Below are 23,069 nucleotides of genomic sequence, written 5' to 3'. Positions count from 1 at the left end.
CTTTTATTAATTACTTGCGCAAGCAGAGCGCGCAAGTAATGTGTTCGCCCTGTCTCATTTGTCGTGACAGCTGTTCCGCCATTTCAGGACCCCCCCAGAAAAACATCAAATCTGTGTCCGTATTGCTGGACCAATGATGACGAAATGACCATATTTCTTACGTCATCATTTAGAGCTAGTCATACACGTATTTCTTACGTCATCATTTAGAGCTAGTCATACACATATGTGTATGACTAGCTCTAAATGATGACGTAAGAAATATGGTCATTTCGTCATCATTGGTCCAGCAATACGGGCACAGATTTGATGTTTTTCTGGGGGGGTCCTGAAATGGCGGAACAGCTGTCACGGTTTTTGGACCAAAGTGACCACAGAATACCGCTAATCAACTTACAACTACACACTTTATACAGTATAGAATATAGAGTATATATGTATACATATATAGTATATGCCTATATACTATATATATACTATATATATTTCTTACGTCATCATTTAGAGCTAGTCAAACGTATACTATATACATAATCAATAAAAAATAAAATACCAAATTGTGCCTGATCTGCTGGGACCAGAGTACGTGGTGTGTATGTAAGAAATATGGTCATTTCGTCATCATTGGTCCAGCAATACGGGCACAGATTTGATGTATGACTAGCTCTAAATGATGACGTAAGAAATACGTGTATGACTAGCTCTAAATGATGACGTAAGAAATATGGTCATTTCGTCATCATTGGTCCAGCAATACGGGCACAGATTTGATGTTTTTCTGGGGGGGTCCTGAAATGGCGGAACAGCTGTCACGGTTTTTGGACCAAAGTGACCACAGAATACCGCTAATCAACTTACAACTACACACTTTATACAGTATAGAGTATAGAGTATATATGTATACATATATAGTATATGCCTATATACTATATATATACTATATATATTTCTTACGTCATCATTTAGAGCTAGTCATACGTATACTATATACATAATCAATAAAAAATAAAATACCAAATTGTGCCTGATCTGCTGGGACCAGAGTACGTGGTGTGTATGTAAGAAATATGGTCATTTCGTCATCATTGGTCCAGCAATACGGGCACAGATTTGATGTATGACTAGCTCTAAATGATGACGTAAGAAATACGTGTATGACTAGCTCTAAATGATGACGTAAGAAATATGGTCATTTCGTCATCATTGGTCCAGCAATACGGGCACAGATTTGATGTTTTTCTGCGTAAGCCTCAAATGGCGGAACAGCTGTCACGGTTTTTGGACCAAAGTGACCACAGAATACCGCTAATCAACTTACAACTACACACTTTATACAGTATAGAGTATAGAGTATATATGTATACATATATAGTATGCCTATATACTATATATATTTCTTACGTCATCATTTAGAGCTAGTCATACACATACACACCACATACTCTGGTCCCAGCAGATCAGGCACAATTTGGTATTTTATTTTTACTGATTATGTATATAGTATGATGACGTAAGAAATATGGTCATTTCGTCATCATTGGTCCAGCAATACGGGCACAGATTTGATGTTTTTCTGGGGGGGTCCTGAAATGGCGGAACAGCTGTCACGGTTTTTGGACCAAAGTGACCACAGAATACCGCTAATCAACTTACAACTACACACTTTATACAGTATAGAGTATAGAGTATATATGTATACATATATAGTATATGCCTATATACTATATATATACTATATATATTTCTTACGTCATCATTTAGAGCTAGTCATACGTATACTAAATGTTTACATGTATAGTAGGTAGCAAATAATTACATCTAAACATTAATCATTTCAAACGTTCCTTCACAGAGATACTGAGATTTGGCAGTTTACAGCGGGCGAAAACATTACATGCGCGCTCTGCTTGCGCACTAGTTGGCCATTTATGGCCTACTAGTGTGCAACAAGCAAGTATGCACTCGACAGAGTGCAGTTCTAGTTTATTTTTATAGAGGGACAGACAGTAGGCTGACAGGAAATGGCTTGCCTATAGAGATAATGTGTATCGATTTGCGTGATGTTTGGACAAAATATATCAAACTAGACCACTCTACCTGCTCAGCTCTATCCCACCAAAACACTACAACTATTATAACATCCTATATAAAAAAGTACTGTTTAACCATAAGAACAGTTGCATAGCAACAAGGTGGGCCTGTTGGCAATTGACCATTTCCAGTCTAATCTAACACAATAAAGAAGAAGAAAAATATGAACTTAAATCAAATTGTAGTTTGTTCTAAAAGACCACCGGAGGCTCATTCAACTGGATGATATTTTCCACACACTTATTACTGTTACTGAAACACACTTGATAATGGGCCACTATACATAATTACAGTGCTGTAGTGCTCATCGCTGATAGCATGTAGTCTTTATTACCATGCAGGGTCTTCTCACACTGTACCTCCTTCCAAATCTCCAAAGTAAGTGTATTGTGTAAGTAAGTACTTAATGGATCTAAGTTTCAGTGGGATCACGTTGCTCGCAATTTTGCATAGCGGTGTGTTAAAGGCCAAACTATAAGACCTCAAGGAGGCTCTACACAGCCCACTGACAGCTCCCAGTCATTACAGCAGGTCCTACCTTATTTCTACGGTTCAATTATAAACACGCTGAAATACTGTCTGTTTTAGATTATAGAATAGATCAACTTCCACCACAGTAATGTTTCACCGTTATGATCTCCAATTTTCTGCAAAATCCGACCTCCATTGACTTCCTGTATGGAAGTTTTAAACCATTATGTGAGAAATCTGGGATTGACTTCCTTTGCCTATACTGGCAGCGTGCACAACAAATTTGTCACTGAGCGGTTTATGAGATTAGCCTGACACACACACACACACACACACACACACACACACAGACCCTAGCATGGCCACGTACAGTGCCACACCGTAAATGAAAACCTGCCCACGAGGGCAGACTGGCAACGGTTGAAACATAGCTCAATCTGATAGCACTGCTATATAATGAAACTAGAAAACAAAATTCATAAATATACTTTTTGCTGCAGTAGGGCCTACAACTACAACTGTGACTGGTGATGAGATACACTGACAAGAGGAGGTTGTGCACATCACTGAAGCACAGTCCTTGCTTTGTTATAAACAACAGCTGATCACAGGCTCGCCTCTCACCTATGGTCATGAAGTGTGTGGGTCATGACCGAAAGAATAAGGTCGCGAATACAAGCGGCCGAGTTGAGTTTTCTCCGACGGGTGGCTGGCATCTCCCTTAGAGATAGGGTGAGAAGTTCAGTCACGCGGGAGAGACTCGGAGTAGAGCCTCTGCTCCTTCGCCTGGAAAGGAGCCAGCTTAGGTGCTTCGGGCATCTGATTAGGATGCCTCTCGGGTGTCTCCCTAGGGAGGTCCTCGGTGCACGTCCCACTGGGAGGAGACCCCGGGGCAGACCAAGGCGCAGATGGAGGGATTACATCGACTCACTGGCCTTGGAACGTCCCGGGATCCCCCAGGAGGAAGTCACTAATGTTGCTCTGGAGAGGGAATTTTGGAGCTCTCTGATAGAGATGTTGCCATCGCGACCCGTCTACGGATAAGCGGTTGAAGATAGATGGATGGATGGATAATCACAGGCTGAGATTCTGCAGGATGCATGTCGAAGTTATTCGCCAAATCCTCTCCCCAGTAATTTCCCCTGTGATGTCCGTCTTTAGCTGGAGTCAAATTCAATCTTCACGAACATCTCTGAGTGAAGACTCTGACATGTTAGTAGTGTATTAATTAAGCATTAATGGCCACTAGGGTGAGAACTTGACTTTCTAAATTACAAGTACAAGTACAACCTCTCATAACTCAACAAGAAACTGATTATTTATTTATTTGTTTGTTAGTTTATTGTGAAACAGAGACAGATTATTGACAATGAAATTCTTCTGGTAGAAATGTAATGTAATAAAAGTGCCCATACCCTGTGGCCATCATCTATCTAAACTAGACAGCAAACTCTGTATTACCATAGCGTGATATATTGAAAGAGCCAAAGGGTTGCCATGTGAATATGGAATATGGCCACTGCAGCACTCTTCTCATCTTAACCACTTGAACGCTCTAGACTAAAACGAACCTGAGTTGGCTATCTTCTTGGACTGCTTTTTTTTCTGTCTATACCAAATGTTTTTGCCATCCTGTAATGAAACATGGATGAAACATCACAACTGTGGGCTTGAACTTTAAATGTCTGCAATTGGCCAATTCCACAGTTTCCACTACATTCCATGAGTTGGAGGTTAGTGGGACACTTACTCCCTATTCTGCAGGGATGATTGCTGTGTGATTATCATTTCACAAAATTGACGTGACCTGTCCTTTGAAAAATATTTAGGAATTCAGTTCCTTGGCCTGCTGGCAGCGCATACAAGAAATATGATACTGATCGGCCAAGTATAGTTATAAGATTAGATGTCGACAGACAATTGACACACACACACGCACACACACGCGCGCACACACACACACACACACACACACACACACTAACACTGTATTTCTCCGCTCCTAACTGTACCTATCTTGTGTTTCATGGTAACTGCTGTCGCTGCTATGACACCTGGATCTCTCCACATGGATCAATGAAGTTTTATCTATGCGCACGCACACACACACACACACACACACACACACACACACACACACACACACACACACACACACACACACACACAGAGGTGAGATAACCAGAGGGGTTATGAGTGGGTGAGGAAACATGACCCTAATCACTGTCATCAGTGGGCATGAAATCACCTGCCTGAACCAAAGCTTATGAATAAACTACCTCCTCACAGACACATTGTGATGCCTGAATATCAGAATAATTTTATTCACCAAGCACAATATATATGCAGGAATCTGACTCGCGGGCCTATTCCTGTATGTACATTCGTTGCACATAGAAATCAATACATTCGCCAACTACAGTATAAGAGAATGCACACGGGCACACCGCGGGGACAGTGTACCGTATATTTATTGTCCTCAGACAGTGGTGGACAGTAACAGCGTACATTTATTTGAGTACTTAACCCACTTAACCCATTCTGAACGGGCACCCATTTTGGTGTTGGCATCATGTTATGCTTTAGCTATTGAAAAATAGCAGATCTACAAGCTCATATCGCGCCACCGAGTGGCGCGATACGAGCTTGTAGGTCTGCTATTTTTGAAAAAATCGAAGAACGACTGACATTTTTAGAATCTGATCTCAGGTCAGAATGGGTTAATCAGACCAGTGTGTGTCCAGTGGAAAACCCAGGTGGAGCGAAATGCCTTCACGACTGACGACCTATGTCGCGACGTATATTTTTCCGTCGCAACGTATATTCGAGTACGTCCTGGCGTAAATATCAATTCGTCCCGGCAGAACGGACTCGTCGCGGCTATATCTACCCGTTTGCGACCTAGTAGTTTGACTATTCTTTTACGTCGCGACAGAACGGGACACGTCACGGCTATATCTACCCTTCTCGACGTAAAAGGTAATTCGTTGTGGCGTGTGTGGACTCGTCGCAACAGAACGGAACTCGTCGCGGCTATATCTACCCTTCTCGACGTAAAAGGTCATTCGTTGTGGCGTGTGTGGACTCGTCGCAACAGAACGGAACCCGTTGTGGCGTGAGCTGGCCTCGTCGCGACAGAACGTGACTCGTCGCGGCTATATCTACCCGTTTGCGACGTAATGGTTGACTTTGTTATATGCCCGGTGCGCGGTGCCCTGCGCGGTGCCCTGCGCTGCCCTACGCCCACCGCGTGCACCTTGCCGGTCCGCCCTGCGCCCTGTGGCCTGGCACGTGTGCACGTGTGCCAGGCCACCGCGTGCACCTTGCCGGTCCGTGGAGCCCTTCGCCGTCCCCAGGCGACCCTGCGTTCCAGAGCTGTCACATGCCCACCGAAAATAGCAGATCTACCAGCTCCTCTCCTACATACGGGATGGCCCGACCCGCGTCTGTGGACCCCTGGGGGGGTGTGTGTGTGAGCGTCTGAGCTCCTATCTGTGTGCCTCCCCCCCCCCCCCCCCACCCCATGTGGACCCTTGCAGGGGGGGGGTCGGGGGGTCCCCCTATGCACTTTGTGTAGATGCTGCGTATCGCCTCATACTGAAAAAATTACTATTTTACGCACAGCGCAAGGCAATATGTGATTACGATCGTCCTTCTGGGGGGGGGGGGGGGGGGGGGGGCTGGCCTACACAATAGATAACCTACCCTGGCCAACACAATAGATAACCTACAAGGACATATGAATTTAATTTATATACACGGCTATATTAATTTAGCCGATCATCAAAGCTCACCGCGCTCGTATAGCGCATTGACTGTCTGTCTGTCTGTCTGTCTGTCTGTCTGTCTGTCTGTCTGTCTGTCTGTCTGTCTGTCTGTCTGTCTGTCTGTCTGTCTGTGTCTCAATGACTTGCCTTAGGCGGATAATATAGACTACAAGTACTTTATTAAAGTAAAGTAAAAGAGTGAGTTCTCATTGCGTTCTCTGCGTCGTAGCACATGCAGATAGGCAGATAGGGGGGGGGGGGGGCAGTTCTATAGGCAAGGGCAGAAGGTTCCTATAACGACAGTGGGTGCGTGCCCACCTTAGAGTAGCCTATATATTTTAAGGCACCCGCCCCGCAACTTATTATTATTGGCTTATTATTTTGCCACCAGCGGAGTTGACGGTTGACGCCGTTGTCTAGTATAGACTATAGGCCTGTGCCAGGATGATTTTAAATAAATATGTCTCTGTCTCTGCGTCTCTAGAGCTATAACATATATACTGTAGCACACATCATGTGTGACACATGTGCACACACACACACACACACACACACACACACACACACACACACACACACACACACACACACACACACACACACACACACACACACACACACACACACACACCGAGTACTAAGTATAAGTAGCATATAGGGTACGGCTCTAAAAACATTAAATACTGCGGGAGCATTACACTAAACAAAGTTGGATTTGTACATTGCAGAAACGTAACATAACGTAAGTGTTCTTATTATTGTCCGTCTGGGTTTTATAATGCAGTGTGAGTCCGCTCCGCGATAGCCGATCTGCAAGCTCACAACGCGTTGCGCTGATTGACAGTGCACGTGCAGCAGCTACTGTATAAAATTATATTTAAGTAGGCTACTTTTTTGTGTGACGTCTGTGTGTTATTGACTTCTTGTTCCTTAATGTGCAGGTTTATCAGAGCGATATAGTGCAGCTGTGAGTGAGTAGGCCTATAGCTGCTGCTGCTGCGTCCGTGCACCAATAGAGCGACCGCGGCAGCGGCACGTATGAAATATTAAATAAAAATATGTTGGGCTTCCGGGCGTCCGTTTCTGGACTGTACCAACGGGCTTAGGGCCGGACGGTCCCTTAACTCCACGGGCCCCTATATTTTAGGCCCGTGCAGGGCTCTAGTGTGTGTGTGTGTGTGTGTGTGTGTGTGTGTGTGTGTGTGTGTGTGTGTGTGTGTGTGTGTGTGTTAAATGTGGTCATTTAAATGTAGGCCTATTATATACACGCACCATACAAGCACCTATATATAATGTGTTATACAAATGGGCAATCAACATATAGCAGCACCCCCCACCAGCAGATGTATATAAACATGGAATTGCGCTATGATATTAAAATGGACTGAGCTGTGATTGTGCCGTACTGCGCCGGCCGGTGGCCACTGGCCTATTCTGCCATGCAGTATAAATGCATTATCATGCCTGTTGGTGAAATATAAACATCTAAAATGGTTCAGTAATAATTAGCATAAGTTATTATTAACGAAAAACATCTAATACTATTTTAAATTGGTCTAATAAAGTTAGTAACTAATCAGAAGCAGCAACCATTTTGTTTCAAACAACTATAGACCAATAAAATAGTAGGCTAGTATTTATGTTTTTCGTTAATAATAATACATGCTAATTATTATTGAACGGTAAGTACGCTGGTATGTACGCTAAGGTACACTATAAGCTTGTAGATCTGTTTATTTTAGTCAGAATCTCGTGTGTGTATGTGTGTGTGTGTGTGTGTGTGTGTGTGTGTGTGTGTGTGTGTGTGTGTGTGTGTGTGTGTGTGTGTGTGTGTGTGTGTGTGTGTGTGTGTGTGTGTGTGTGTGTGTGTGTGTGTGTGCGCGCGCACACACATCACATGTGCACACATGTGTGCTATATGTTATAGCTCTAGAGACGCAGAGACAGACATATTTATTTAAAATCATCCTGTCTCGCACGGCATATAGAGCCAATGAACGGAGCATACCCCCCCCCCCCCCTCTCTCTCTCTCTCTCTCTCTCTCAGCACACGCTGTGCTGTGATATCAATCAGACGCAAATGATCATTGAGTAACGTTAGCTCTGACTCGCACATTATGTGAGATCACATAAAAGGCCTTTAATATAGCCACAGATCATATAGGAATAGGCTTGGGCACTACCCTACCATCTCTCTATAGTGGGGCACCGACGATCTGCAAGCTCACAACGCGCTGCATGTGGACGCAACACTTGGAGCTTGTAGATGCGCACCACAGATCATACAGGGCGTGTGTTCCAGCTAACCCTATAGCATAACACACACACAAGCAACAGTATAGACATCTATTCATCATTATTTATTTCAAATCAAAATACAATGTAATGCTGCACCACTGTCATGAAGTTCGCACGCACACGCACACGCGACACACACACACACACACACACACACACACACACACACACACACACACACACACACACACACACACACACACACACACACGTTTGCTTTCATTCGCTGTATGATACATTAGGCGATATAGACCCGCTGCGGCCCAGCGATAATCAACCGCTGTCCGCTGCGATGCGTGAGCTTGTAGATCAGATGCCGACAGACAGACAGACAGACAGACAGACAGACAGACAGACAGACAGACAGACAGACAGACAGACAGACAGACAGACAGACAGACAGACAGACAGACATGAAATGAAATGGTTCAATAATAACACACACGAGATTCTGACAGAATGCGGCGGCATGCTTAAAATAAACAGATCTACAAGCTTATAGTGTATACCATAGCGTATACATACCAGCGTACTTACCGTTCAATAATAATTAGCATGCATTATTATTAACGAAAAACATAAATACTAGCCTACTATTTTATTGGTCTAGTTCAGTTGATTGAAACAAAAGTCATGGAATTCAATTGCCTACATTCAGTATAGGCCTGGTTTTGATATAATGATGCAGGGAGATTTTCTGAGCCAGTCCGTGCCATGTCATTTTTTCAGATTAATATTTAAATCTTTAGTTGGAAGAATGCAATAGCATATCATAAGTGTTGACCATAATGGGACGGTTGGAACCAAATGAACCCCCGACGGCCGGCGCTATTCAGCTATAAGGCCTATAAACGATATGGCCATACAAATATGGTTATGTGGTGGTCTGTGACATGTCTGCGTGCGTGCGTGCGTGAAAGAAAGACAGAATACGACGCAATGACATGTCAAATTGTCAATTGTAGATCAGCTGCTTGTTATTTAAGTAGGCTAATATGAAGGCAGCGTCTCCGCAAACGTGGACACCCGTGGCCCCCCTTGATCCCCAAGGGTCCACGGTGACCCGTACCGCCCGGGGGTCCCCGGACCCGTTTGGGCGGCCCGTCAGGTGGTTTTCGAGCTTGTGGATTTGTATTTTTAATATTGCTTGTCAAACGTTTAAGGCATATAGCCTATTTAATCTGATTGGTATAGCTCTGCATGGTTGCTGCTTCTGATAGCCTACTAACTTTACGCACGCATGCGACACACACACACACACACACACACACACACACACACACACACACACACACACACACACACACACACACACACACACACACACACACACACACACACACACACACTAGAGCCCTGCACGGGCCTAAAATATAGGGGCCCGTGGAGTTAAGGGACCGTCCGGCCCTAAGCCCGTTGGTACAGTCCAGAAACGGACGCCCGGAAGCCCAACATATTTTTATTTAATATTTCAAGCATACGTGCCGCTGCCGCGGTCGCTCTATTGGTGCACGGACGCAGCAGCAGCAGCTATAGGCCTACTCACTCACAGCTGCACTATATCGCTCTGATAAACCTGCACATTAAGGAACAAGAAGTCAATAACACACAGACGTCACACAAAAAAGTAGCCTACTTAAATATAATTCTATACAGTAGCTGCTGCACGTGCACTGTCAATCAGCGCAACGCGTTGTGAGCTTGCAGATCGGCTATCGCGGAGCGGACTCACACTGCATTATAAAACCCAGACGGACAATAATAAGAACACTTACGTTATGTTACGTTTCTGCAATGTACAAATCCAACTTTGTTTAGTGTAATGCTCCCGCAGTATTTAATGTTTTTAGAGCCGTACCCTATATGCTACTTATACTTAGTACTCGGTGTGTGTGTGTGTGTGTGTGTGTGTGTGTGTGTGTGTGTGTGTGTGTGTGTGTGTGTGTGTGTGTGTGTGTGTGTGTGTGTGTGTGTGTGTGTGTGTGTGTGTGTGTGTGTGTGCACATGTGTCACACATGATGTGTGCTACAGTATATATGTTATAGCTCTAGAGACGCAGAGACAGAGACATATTTATTTAAAATCATCCTGGCACAGGCCTATAGTCTATACTAGACAACGGCGTCAACCGTCAACTCCGCTGGTGGCAAAATAATAAGCCAATAATAATAAGTTGCGGGGCGGGTGCCTTAAAATATATAGGCTACTCTAAGGTGGGCACGCACCCACTGTCGTTATAGGAACCTTCTGCCCTTGCCTATAGAACTGCCCCCCCCCCCCCCTATCTGCCTATCTGCATGCGCTACGACGCAGAGAACGCAATGAGAACTCACTCTTTTACTTTACTTTAATAAAGTACTTGTAGTCTATATTATCCGCCTAAGGCAAGTCATTGAGACACAGACAGACAGACAGACAGACAGACAGACAGACAGACAGACAGACAGACAGACAGACAGTCAATGCGCTATACGAGCGCGGTGAGCTTTGATGATCGGCTAAATTAATATAGCCGTGTATATAAATTAAATTCATATGTCCTTGTAGGTTATCTATTGTGTTGGCCAGGGTAGGTTATCTATTGTGTAGGCCAGCCCCCCCCCACCCCCCCCCCCCAGAAGGACGATCGTAATCACATATTGCCTTGCGCTGTGCGTAAAATAGTAATTTTTTCAGTATGAGGCGATACGCAGCATCTACACAAAGTGCATAGGGGGACCCCCCGACCCCCCCCCTGCAAGGGTCCACATGGGGTGGGGGGGGGGGGGGGGGAGGCACACAGATAGGAGCTCAGACGCTCACACACACACCCCCCCAGGGGTCCACAGACGCGGGTCGGGCCATCCCGTATGTAGGAGAGGAGCTGGTAGATCTGCTATTTTCGGTGGGCATGTGACAGCTCTGGAACGCAGGGTCGCCTGGGGACGGCGAAGGGCTCCACGGACCGGCAAGGTGCACGCGGTGGCCTGGCACACGTGCACACGTGCCAGGCCACAGGGCGCAGGGCGGACCGGCAAGGTGCACGCGGTGGGCGTAGGGCAGCGCAGGGCACCGCGCAGGGCACCGCGCACCGGGCATATAACAAAGTCAACCATTACGTCGCAAACGGGTAGATATAGCCGCGACGAGTCACGTTCTGTTGCGACAAGTCCACACACGCCACAACGAATTACCTTTTACGTCGAGAAGGGTAGATATAGCCGTGACGTGTCCCGTTCTGTCGCGACGTAAAAGAATAGTCAAACTACTAGGTCGCAAACGGGTAGATATAGCCGCGACGAGTCCGTTCTGCCGGGACGAATTGATATTTACGCCAGGACGTACTCGAATATACGTTGCGACGGAAAAATATACGTCGCGACATAGGTCGTCAGTCGTGAAGGCATTTCGCTGTCTCTCGGAAAACCTCGTATGAATCTGATCTCAGGTCAGAATGGGTTAAGTCAATCTTTTGATGTATCTATACTTTACTTTATCTATACTTCAATTTTCTTCCCCAATTACACGCATCGCTGTGTGTTCTGTGTTGTCACTGCTGTTGTATCGTACTGACTCACCTGCCAGTGCAGGAGCCTACATCTGAAAATGTCTTGAGCCAGTGAACCTCATAAAAGTTTGGTATTTTTTCCACAAATTTCATTTTTTCTTTTTAAATATTAGTCTAAAGTATAATTGCTTGTCCTATTCCTCCCACCCAACACTCTCTGCTGACAGGTGCCACCCCAGGCCGTAGGAATAGTGACAAACCACCCGGCTGGATGCCCTAAGCATTTTCAAAAGTACAAATTTGACAGAGCAACTTTCACTTGTAGTTGAGTCATATTTGACCAGTGTTCCCCAGGTTCTATGTTCCCCAGGTTCTATTTCCCCCAGGTTCTATGTTCTCCAGGTTCTATGTTCCCTGGGTTCTATATTCCCCAGGTTCTATGTTCCCCGGGTTCTATGTTCCCCACTTACCTTAGGGTTTAGGGTTTGGGTTTAGGTTAGGTTTATTGTTGTACGCGGGGAACACAGAACCTTTTTTGCGCGGGTAAGTGGGGAACATAGAACCTGGAGAACATAGGTATACGGTCCCCATCTAATACTATCTAATACTTATCTAATAGTATCTAATACTTTGACCCAAGTGCTAGAGTTGAGTACTTTGTCTGCCACTGTCCATGGAGCGTGATCTATTGATAATGTACCACAGAGGATCCATTGCCCCATTATCCCTCTCCCTGACTCACCTGTCCTTGCCCGTCTCCTTCTTGAAGAGGTCGTCAAACTGCAACATCTTCTGCCAGGAGATGATGTACACCTTGAGCTTGGGCAGCACCTGGTTCATCAGTCGCAGGTTGTTGTAGACCAGGCCTTTGCCATCGCGCCTCATGTAGCTGCTCGGCCCCCAGAAGACGAACACGGTGTCCTGGCTGGCGTTGAGCAGCTCGTGGCGGCTCCGCAGCACCCGCTGCATGCTGGAGTGGGCGATGACCCGCAGCGTGGTGCGCTGGCCTGCGTCTCGGCCGTAGCCGCGGGCCGTCGGTGCGTCGTTCATGCGGATGACGCACTCGGCCCGGTCGATGTCGGCCCCGCGCCCGCCACCGATGAGGTGGCCCGAGCTGGTCACCAGGGCACACGTCTGACAATGCATCTTCAGGGGCTGAGAGGCAGAGATGGGATGGTTGTATGGAAACACAGATGGACCATGGACGGACAGACAGACACATAGAGAGGGATAATCGTGTGAGTAGGAAATGGAAATTAAAAAGAGACAAAGAGAGGCCAGGAAACAGAAAAAGTTTAGAGCAGAGACAAACAAAAGAAGAGAAAAGCTAGAACTTTTTGGCACAAAAAAGTATTGTCTGTAAATAAATATTAAATATATTCATAAATAATTGGTTTCCTGACTTTCCTCATACCCAATGGATACAGCTTTTCATGTTCGTTTTACACTAGGTCTATATTTTCTTCGGAAGTCGCAAATGTGTTTTGAAAAAAATATATTATTCCATTAATTTATTTGCAGCACTCGTTCCGAAAATTCTATTTTGTCCTTGGTTTTATTCAACAATATGCAGAGCAGACAGAATGCACACCTTTGGGAGTGGGAATGGGAATGCATCACACTGTGTGTAAAGAGGAAAATGCTTTGTTGATAAATGTGCTGCGATGCTATGGCTCTCAGGTTTATGTGGGTTGTCATATTCCCTTACTGGTGGGAGATATTCCTTTTGGGTCTTACTGAGGATTTGCCTCAGAAACTCTCACATTATACAGTACACCCAGTCATGCCTGTACTGTATGTTCACACACATTGCAATGAATTATTCCACACATGTACCATGCCCATTGTAATTCATAGAGTTAATGTAAGACCAAGAAAGATAAAGACTGTGTGTGTGTGTGTGTGTGTGTGTGTTTGTGTGTGTGTGTGTGTGTGTGTGTGTGTGTGTGTGTGTGTGTACAAGTATTCATGTGAGTGTGTACTGTGCTTATGCGGCACTGTGCGTGCGTGTGTGTGTTCCTGCTGTTTGTGAGTGTTTATGTGTGTTCGGGTCTTCCCTCTGGAGGTGCCCTATTTCCAGCACATCTCTCCAAGACAGCACTTAAAGTCAATGACATGCAAGCCAAGCCCAGCGAGCCCAATAATGTGGATCTGAAATATTGCCCAAGACACAATAGTTATTTATATGCTCATAACATCAACGAGTATTTACCTCACTACGCCTATAACATTATGGAGCAATGATGGAGTCTAAGCTTTAGCATACATGTCCTGACTTTGACATAGTGCAGGTTTAACAATGAGACTGGTTTGTATGTCGGGGTGGAAACCTTGTACTGCATGTCCAAAACCGTTTAACTTTTAAGGAAATGGGGAAAAATTGCCTGTGTTCTAGTGGGTCCAATGTAGTTATTATTTAGTCACAAGCTCTTGTTTAATACCTTTTATTGGTTAAATATTTATAAAACCCACAGACAGACTTAACCACTTTCAACCTGGCATACCTATATTTCCAAAACTTTTCAGAAATAGGGAAAATAACTGATCTACAAGCTCACCTAAATCTTTATTAGAAAACAAAAAAAAGATTAAATGTGGAGATACAAGGTTTCTGCCTGACTGTGGCGGTTAGACAGACAGACGGACAGACACAGAATGGTGAGAAAGAGAGAAGAGAGCAGAGTTGAGAGAGGGAAACAAGAGAGGAAAGGTTACGACGTGACAGGGCAAAGAGATGAGACAGATATAGGGAGAGATGGTCTTGAATTGAAAGACGGAAAAAGGAAGGGGTGTGTGTGTGTGTGTGTGTGTGTGTGTGTGTGTGTGTGTGTGTGTGTGTGTGTGTGTGTGTGCGCGTGCGTATATAATGTAATAGTATACATGTACGTGTGCGTGCAGTGCACCCACGGTGCTTGATGAAGTGCTATTATAATGAGGTCCTAGTGGTGTGAAGTTGTGAACGACCACCAACAGAATGCATCCATTCATTCTCTTCTCCTATGCTTTCCTCTCATTTCTCTCAAGCCGCAGCCTCCCCTTCCTTACCAGGGTCTGACAGCAGCCCAGCGGCAGGAACACACAGCACCCACTGGAGCAGGTCAAAAATCTCATTTTCACCCATGGGGACTTTTTAAGTGGATCCACAGGCACTGTTCTCTGTCTCCCTCTCCTTCACGTCTACCCTGAAAGTTTAAGTGGGCCGTGCTGGCCAGATTGTCCTCTTCAAGGTGTCTGGTCAGACTATTACTGAGAAATAGCCTGGATGGTTTGGTCAATGCTCTCTATTTCAACCGCAATTATGTGGCCCTCCAAATATGGTGGTTGAGAGAATGGACTCTCTGCTGACACAGCCGCACAGGGGTGGGAGTGGGAGTTAATTTGCTGAGATTCTGAATTGGCCTGCAAAACCAATTTAGGAGATTCTTAACTCATTCGAGAGATTCTGAACTCCTGCAAAACTTGCTGAAGTCATTCGAAAGATTCCAAACTCCTTCCAAACATGCTGAACTCGTGCAAAAGATTCCAAACTTCTTCCAAACACCCTGAACTCATTCTAAAAGATTTTGAACTCATTCACGAGATTCTAAGGATCATTCCAAACATGCTGAGGTGATTCTAAAATGAATGGAGATTCTGGAAATGAATGTTTCTTTCAATTGATAATTCTCAACAAACGCCCCCGCGCCCCTCAGAGCGGACACAGGCGATGTTTGTAGATCTATGGCTTTCGGCTTAAAACAGCGATAGCGCCCGAATGGTGGCACATCCAAAGGTGCCCAGCTCAAGTCTGTTTTCATATTTATGTAATTTGTTCTTGTTGTAGTATTAAGTGGTATGGATCTCAATACAATTGCATTGAAGTGTGTGAAATCCCCAAAACGCTGTTCCAATTGCGAAGGTCTTCTGCTTGCCCTTTAAGAAAAAAAGAGGAGAGGTACAGTAACCTCGTTCCACTTGTGGCAGAGCTGTCCTGGTTTCATTAAGGCCATCCATTCAGGGCGCCCCAATAAAAGACAAATGAGCTGTGCTGATAGAGATGAGTCACCACCTTCATCCTCATCCACTGGAGTGAAAAGGCTAGATAATGAAACCGCTCTCCTCTTTTATCTCAAAGGACTATTGCAAATGGGCCCCAAATAATTACAGATTGTTTCTTAAAAAAAAGAAAATTCGTTTTCATTGTGATACTGCATACCGGTAGTATACTACGTTCACCATTGATCCAACCCATAACAAAAGTGGTCAGATGGGTGGGCCGCAATTCGCAAATGCTTTTGAGATTTGCAAGTGGGCCATGATCCAGAAATGGTTGTTCTTTTTTTTTTTTAAGATATTTTTTTTTTGCGGCTTACGCCTTTTATTGATTTTTGGAGGGACAGACAGTAGGCTGACAGGAAACGGGAGAGAGATGGGGGGATGACATGCAGTAAAGGCCGTGTCGGGTCCGGGAGTCGAACCCGCGGCACACTGCGACTGGATTACCAGTCCGGTGCCCAGACCGTTACGCTACGGCCTGGGCCGAAATGGTTGTTCTATTCAACATTCAGTCAGCATCTGAGCCCTCGTCATCATCGGTTCGTTCAGCAGTTTGTATGACACATCACAGCCTAGCCACCCAAGTTCACCCAGCCAGAGCCCAACCCATGCGCAGCCGGGGCAAAAGATTTTCATGGCCATGAGAGAGCTGCAGGTATTAACCTGGAAGAGAGAGATCGGTAAAGGAAGGATAACACTGAGGACGGCTAAGTACCTGTTCCAGCCAGACCACCCGGGACAGGATGTTTCCTTGAGAACAGAGTGAGGCAATAGTGTTAATGGAGTTGGATCAAACAGAAAGGGGGGTTGTAACTTGTTATTAGACGGCACATTCGTGCTACTTTAAAATGCTGAATACGCATTAAGTCCATTTGTTTCATCTGAAGACTTTTGTACCAATGTCTTTTTTCTTTTTCTTTTTTTTTGCCATTTGCCCACATAGTTACTTAATTATGTGGTATATAACGCTTTTAAGTGAGTTCCAGACAAGAGTTCATGTGTTCCAATGTTGTTGAGAGGCCCACCCCACCGCTGCTGAAAGAATCGCGCAGACTTAGAATAATAAATATTATATGATGGATGGATTTATGCAGATTAGCTGGACTGATTTGTTCAGAGGAGTCCATTGCCTCCCACAGGCAATAACCAACATTAAAAACTTGCATGTTTGTTACGGGGAGTAGGAACATGAAATCAGATATATGTTTCTTCTTTTATCCGCCAAGCTCGGGCCGCCTGGGAAGAAGCAAACTATCCATTATGGCTGACCATGGCCCTCTTTTAGCACAGAAATAGCTTTCAATTGTGGTTATTGATTTTATGTGGGTGAATCTAGTGGGGAGTGCAATTGAGTAGGGGGGGGGGCTTAGTGAGAAGTCTGGGTCTTCTAGAATGCTGGGATGAGGACGAAATGGAGGATATGGTGGATAAATGTGAGCACTGAGAGGCTGCAATCATCCAGCCCAGCATGATGCTGTCTGTCTGTCTCTCTGTCTGTGCTACATGGGGACATGACAAATTATAGTAAATACAGCCCTCTTGCCTTTAGCCTCTTAAGATGCCTTTTATTTCCACACAATGGCCCGGACATATTCCAGAGAAGAATCGCTGCTGTGATACTCAAAAGCATGCCATGTTCTTTTATATTAAATAAGTAAATCATAAATCATCATTCATAAATCGGAAGAGGCGTTAACCAGAGAGCTAGAATTATATGTAATTGCAACAGTTTGCAACAGTTGGAGGCAATGGCCAAGAGAAAGGGGAATTCAGCTGCAGTTTTAAAAGGAACCATTTAGAGAAATCTTCCAATTCTACTATACAGTATTTGCTGGCTGGCTGGCAGGCAGGCAGACAGACAGACAGACAAGCGCTGCAGGGCAGCGAGTATAAGGAGCTAGAGATTAGATCCTATAGAGTAGACTAGAGGGATGTGATGGAGGCACCGGAATGGCAGGGAGCCTGGGGGCTTTCAATGATTACAGTCATTTGAACTATTATTACATGTGGCTTCTATTTGCATACTATTACTACAGGCCTATTACTGTAGCCCTGGATATACTAATTCTGCAAAACACACAATCTTACAATCGGTGTCTCGTGGCCATTTAAAGTACAAAAATAAATATGAATGTCAGGTAGACGGTTTTGTCAACACTTTACCTGCAGACAGCTCCATGCTGGTTACAACTCCTGGTACTGAGATGAGACTATGTTGGCAAAACCATAAACCTCATTCTCTTGTACCCGTGAAACACATAAGGATAAGGATATGTGCACAGAAAGCAATCTTTGCCTAGCCTCGCATATCCACCCTAAGTCTCTCAAGCTCAGTTTTCCACTTCAAGATATTATTCCATAAAACATCCATTGAGAGTAGACTGAGCCCAGCACCAGAAAACGATGGCGTCTAGCGTTGATGCTGCTGTAGGCCTATAATTAGTTCAAATTTTAAATATGTCCCCTTTAGGGTTCAAGTATAACTTCCAGGCTTTAATTGGCTGTGCTTGTTGTACTTTCGATGCAATATTAACTTCGACTGACAACACTCACAACCAAAGCCGATGCCATTTCAGTCGTGCCAGACCACAGTGTGTGAAGCGTCATTTGTGGGCATGGCTTCGCCTTGCCATCATTATCATCATTCTCGCCTCACACGACTGATATTAGGTCCTTGCTAGCTAGCATTTAACCTTTCCCATGTTGTTTAGATGTGCCGTGTGCGAGCACTGAGCAGCCACTTGCGAGTCATAGTGGTTAATTCAATCCACCCTGCATGGACATCTCATCTTCACATACTGTTTTTCATTTTGCTACATTTTTTCACTTTCTACATTGCGTGGCTTGGCTTTGGGTCAGATCGCCGCCCCATACAGACGTGCCATTACAGAGAACTCAGACAGACATGCACCGCTGGGAGCTAATGAACAAAGGAAGAGAGTGTACGGAGAGGAAGAGGGAAGGACAAGGTGCATCGATATGAACCATGGCCAGTCAAGAAGTCAAGCCCCCCTGCACGCACAAAGATGACAGCTCCTGCCGCGGCAATGCGGTGGTCTTAATTAGGACAGAATTTCCTGCCAGCCCCCCTGGAAAGAAAAGACAACTTTGATGGAGGGCAATGAATAACAATACCCATAGGTCACAATTAAAATACCCTGACTGAAGTTTGAATGGGACAAGAATGGGAATGGGCAAGAGATGAGTGACAAGCACTGCTGGGGATCTTGTTAGGAAGCAGTGTGTGTGTGTGTGTGTGTGTGTGTGTGTGTGTGTGTGTGTGTGTGTGTGTGTGTGACGGCTGAGTCGCGTGAAGTGAGGTGAAAAAGGACTGAGGATTTTACGGCGGTCTATGTGTGTGGGAGTGTGTCTGTGGATGTCTGTGTTTATGTTATGCATGTGCAGATGGTTGGATGTGTGTGTGTGTATGCGTGCGTACTGTACGTGAATGTGTTTGTGGTCGTGCATGCTGCATGCGTATGGATCCACATCTGTGATCCTGTACAACTGACGTACATTATCTTTGTGTGTGTGTGTGTGTGTGTGTGTGTGTGTGTGTGTGTGTGTGTGTGCACGCATGTGTGTGCGTGCGTTCATTCATTCATTTGTTGATTTTTTTGGTTTGTTTGTGTACAGTACATTGTGGCTTGTAGTTCATTGAGGGGCGACTGTTCAAATGTTGTCTAACCCAGTATGGAGAAGGGCACTTCTTGTCTTCCTCAGCCTTCACTCGCCAGCCCCGCTGCGAACAGAACACTAAAATAACAGCTCATGTGTGCTCCAACATTGTCCTGAAGGTGGGAGACCAAATCATTAATCTATAGATTTCCTCGTCTCCTGGACAAGGGGCAAAGAACAGAAAAAGATACGGTCAGCTCCTACTTCTCCCTCTCTCCTAACCTTGTCCAGCGGGGTTGACCCCAACAATAGATCAAACACGTCCGCTCTGTGTCTGTGAGCTCTCGCCTGTATGTGCTGCTGGAAACGCGTACAGACAGGCACCCCACTGTGTCAGGCCCATGTACAGTAAGTGCAGATGCATTCAGGTTGCACCTTGTTACTGTTACTGCACACACTACTCTCCCTAATTGGCTACATGTCAGCTCGCTTGTTGCCAGCACAGGTCACCATATTATACATCATACACTATACTTGCCTCCATCCCCAAACCCCCGCTCATGACAGCGGGTGAAAAAAGTGAAATATATAAAGGAAAACAATGAGACAAAGACAGATGAAGGGAAATGGATAGAGAGCTGGCTTATTTATGCCTAACAACCGCGTTATACGGCAGAAAGGTGTTTGTAGTGTAAATTCGCCTTAACCACATTAAAGTTTGTATCATTATTTTGGGCATGTCGTGGTACTATAATTCACATGCAAAGGAAAGAGAGAGAGATACAGACAAGCTTAAGTGTGGGAGAATTCGAACAAAATGAGGAAAGTTCAGACCAGGCCGAGAGACCCCCACAAACACATTTACCCGCTGGGATGATTGCTGGAGCAGGAATACAAAAAGATGAGACGCAATTTAGCTGCTAGGGGGGGAAACATCTCCCCCAGCTTCTGTCTGACGCTGCATCAGGAGACATGCCGCCAAGAAGACAGTGGAAGGAACTCAAGGGAAGGGTATGATTCTGAAAGAGTGTTATTAGAGAAAGCCATAGCTAGAGAGTGAGGGAGGCAGGAGAACAAGATGGGAGAATGGAGAGCAAAGAGAAGCAGTCAGAAAGAAAGGCGGAAGAGGGAGCGTGGAGAACAAGGGAGACTAAAAAAGAGAGAAGTATGGGAGAATGAGACAGTGGAGAGAACAAAAGAGAACATGTTTGACAGAAAGAGAGAATTCCTGAGGGTGGTGACGAGTAACGTGGGCGAGGGAGGTGAAGATAAATGTATGTTATATCTGATAGATGAAACAGAGGAGCAAGGAAGAGAAGTGGCTGTCAGAGGAAATGCTTTGGAGGCCAAGGAATGTAGGGCAGTGTGTTTGGAGAGACACATCATGAGGGGGGGGGGGGGGGGGGGGTCAGTGGCATTCTTCCATAAGGTATCATGTGGTATATTGTAAAGGTTAATGCTTTAAGATTTGAGCATGCGCTTGTGTGTAGCTGAATACAGATTATACAACATTGTTGTTTTGAGGAAGCAATCTGATTGGTTGAAACAGCTTTCTAGCCGTTGAAATAACCACGTTATTTCAACGGCTAATCAAAACAAACAATTCAGCCGTGCTTTTCTCTTAGAGCGCAGCAGACTCAGTGGCTAGGCTAGCTAGTTTCTTGGGACATTTGTGGTCGTTTTTTTTTTTTTACATTTTTCAGCAATTCTCTAAGTTTTAAGGCTGTTGTATAATTGTAATATTACACTCGAGGGTGTTCTTAAATGTCATTAATGCACTTCTGCGATACCTTTTGTAACTCGCCCTGTGGGCGAGTTCCTACGGCACCGCAGGCGTGCATTAATTACGTTAAGGGTTGATGATAGAGCAAATTTCAGATAACCTGTTTGCAGGTAATCTAGCCGCACTGTTTAGCGGTTACACGTTTGATGATGCATGTGTTTGTTACTTTATTCTTATAATTCTCTCATTGTGTCAATGCTTTTGAAAGACTACTCTGCTACGACTGAATCAATAACAATGAGATAATGACTTGGAGAAGCAACATTTCTTAATTTTCATATCAACCCAGTGCTCAGGAAAAGCCCCCTCCACCCTTTTTTGTTACACAAGATGCAGGGAGTTGAGAAAGAAACAGAAAGATAAAACTCCCCTTCAGATAAAATCATGAAAAAAGTTGTAAAATAGCTGATATCCTAATCATAAACACAAAGCAAGCCACACAACATGAAGGCCATAGAAAATAGAAAACCGGTTACCAGTCACGATAGAATAGACATTACTGTCGGGTATTTATTAATGAATTCTCTGCATTTGAAAAAATTTAAACAGATGGAGGCGGCCATCTTAATTCCGGTTAATATCGTTTTTACTCGATCGCCTAACAACCGAGAGGCATTATGTTGCTAAGAACGCAATCTAACATAATCAATAAAAACCCTTAATTGACCGAATATTTCGCTGAAGGTAGACAACGGGTGGATTTGAATTGACGGAAATATCGGTCAATGGCAGGGAATTTGTCCTAAATTACATTTACATTGACTTGCAAATGTTTCAGCACCACCATGGACGGACAGCGACAGACCATGACTGTGTGCTGAGACCCAGCACCTGCATGCCTTTTTTAATATAAAATATCCGAGAGCGCAAAAGCAGCATACAAAGCCACCACCTGACTGTCTCCACAGAGGCAGTACATTTGTAGCCATTGGCACCACTAGCCTACAGATTCAGCGATAGATGTGAAGTAATAGAACACACAAATCAAATTATGTACTGCAACCATGGAATGACATGCTATGTTGCGATTGCCACATTTTTCACGCTGGGAAAGACAACTTTGTATTTGGCAAGAATCTCATAATTTGAAAGTGGCACCTTTTTTTTTCTCCTAGACCGTGGGATTGTTTCCGAATGTGAGATTAACAAACCATGTCAGGACAAAACCCCAAGGAGAAATGACTGTGCTGTGTTTTGGCAATAAGACAACAAGCCCCAGAATATGAACATAAGACATTAATAAAACACAGCGGCTTCTATGCTGTCATAAATTATATAGTTCACCACCTCAAAACATCTTCCCCACTAAGCATTCTGTTCTGGTTAGGGAACAGTCCATTATCTGCTTGTGGAACAGACGATAATGAGAGATAGTTTTAAAAAAAGCATGCGTGCGTGCGTGCTGCGTGTGTGTGTCTGGGGGGAGTGATATGGAGTTCTGTGTGTGTGTCTGGGGGGAGTGATAGGGAGTTCTGTGTGTGTGTGTGTGTGTGTGTGTGTGTGTGTGTGTGTGTGTGTG

The 23,069-nt window shown here is 44.7% G+C and overlaps 1 protein-coding gene across 2 annotated transcripts in view; it reads right to left on the bottom strand.

Annotated features, from left to right (window-relative positions):
- The window catches only part of st6galnac5a (ST6 (alpha-N-acetyl-neuraminyl-2,3-beta-galactosyl-1,3)-N-acetylgalactosaminide alpha-2,6-sialyltransferase 5a), a 48,606-nt gene that overhangs the window by 11,701 nt on the left and 13,836 nt on the right, over positions 1–23,069 (bottom strand). The window contains exons 1-2 of one of the 2 annotated variants that reach the window (XM_083781105.1): positions 15,160–15,717; positions 12,857–13,269 (exon numbers count right to left, since the gene is read on the bottom strand). In XM_083781105.1, the coding sequence (XP_083637231.1) occupies positions 12,857–13,269; positions 15,160–15,225 (479 nt within the window). In that variant the 5' untranslated portion in view covers positions 15,226–15,717. Of the gene's footprint in view, positions 1–12,856; positions 13,270–15,159; positions 15,718–23,069 lie in introns of those variants that run through there. The other variant, XM_083781104.1, reaches the window with a different exon arrangement.

This window comes from Protomyctophum parallelum, assembly GCF_964188405.1.
Source record: "Protomyctophum parallelum genome assembly, chromosome: 14".
Lineage (NCBI taxonomy): Eukaryota > Metazoa > Chordata > Actinopteri > Myctophiformes > Myctophidae > Protomyctophum > Protomyctophum parallelum.
The sequence above is the reverse complement of the archived record's forward strand: the minus strand, read 5'-3'. Positions and strand labels throughout refer to the sequence as shown.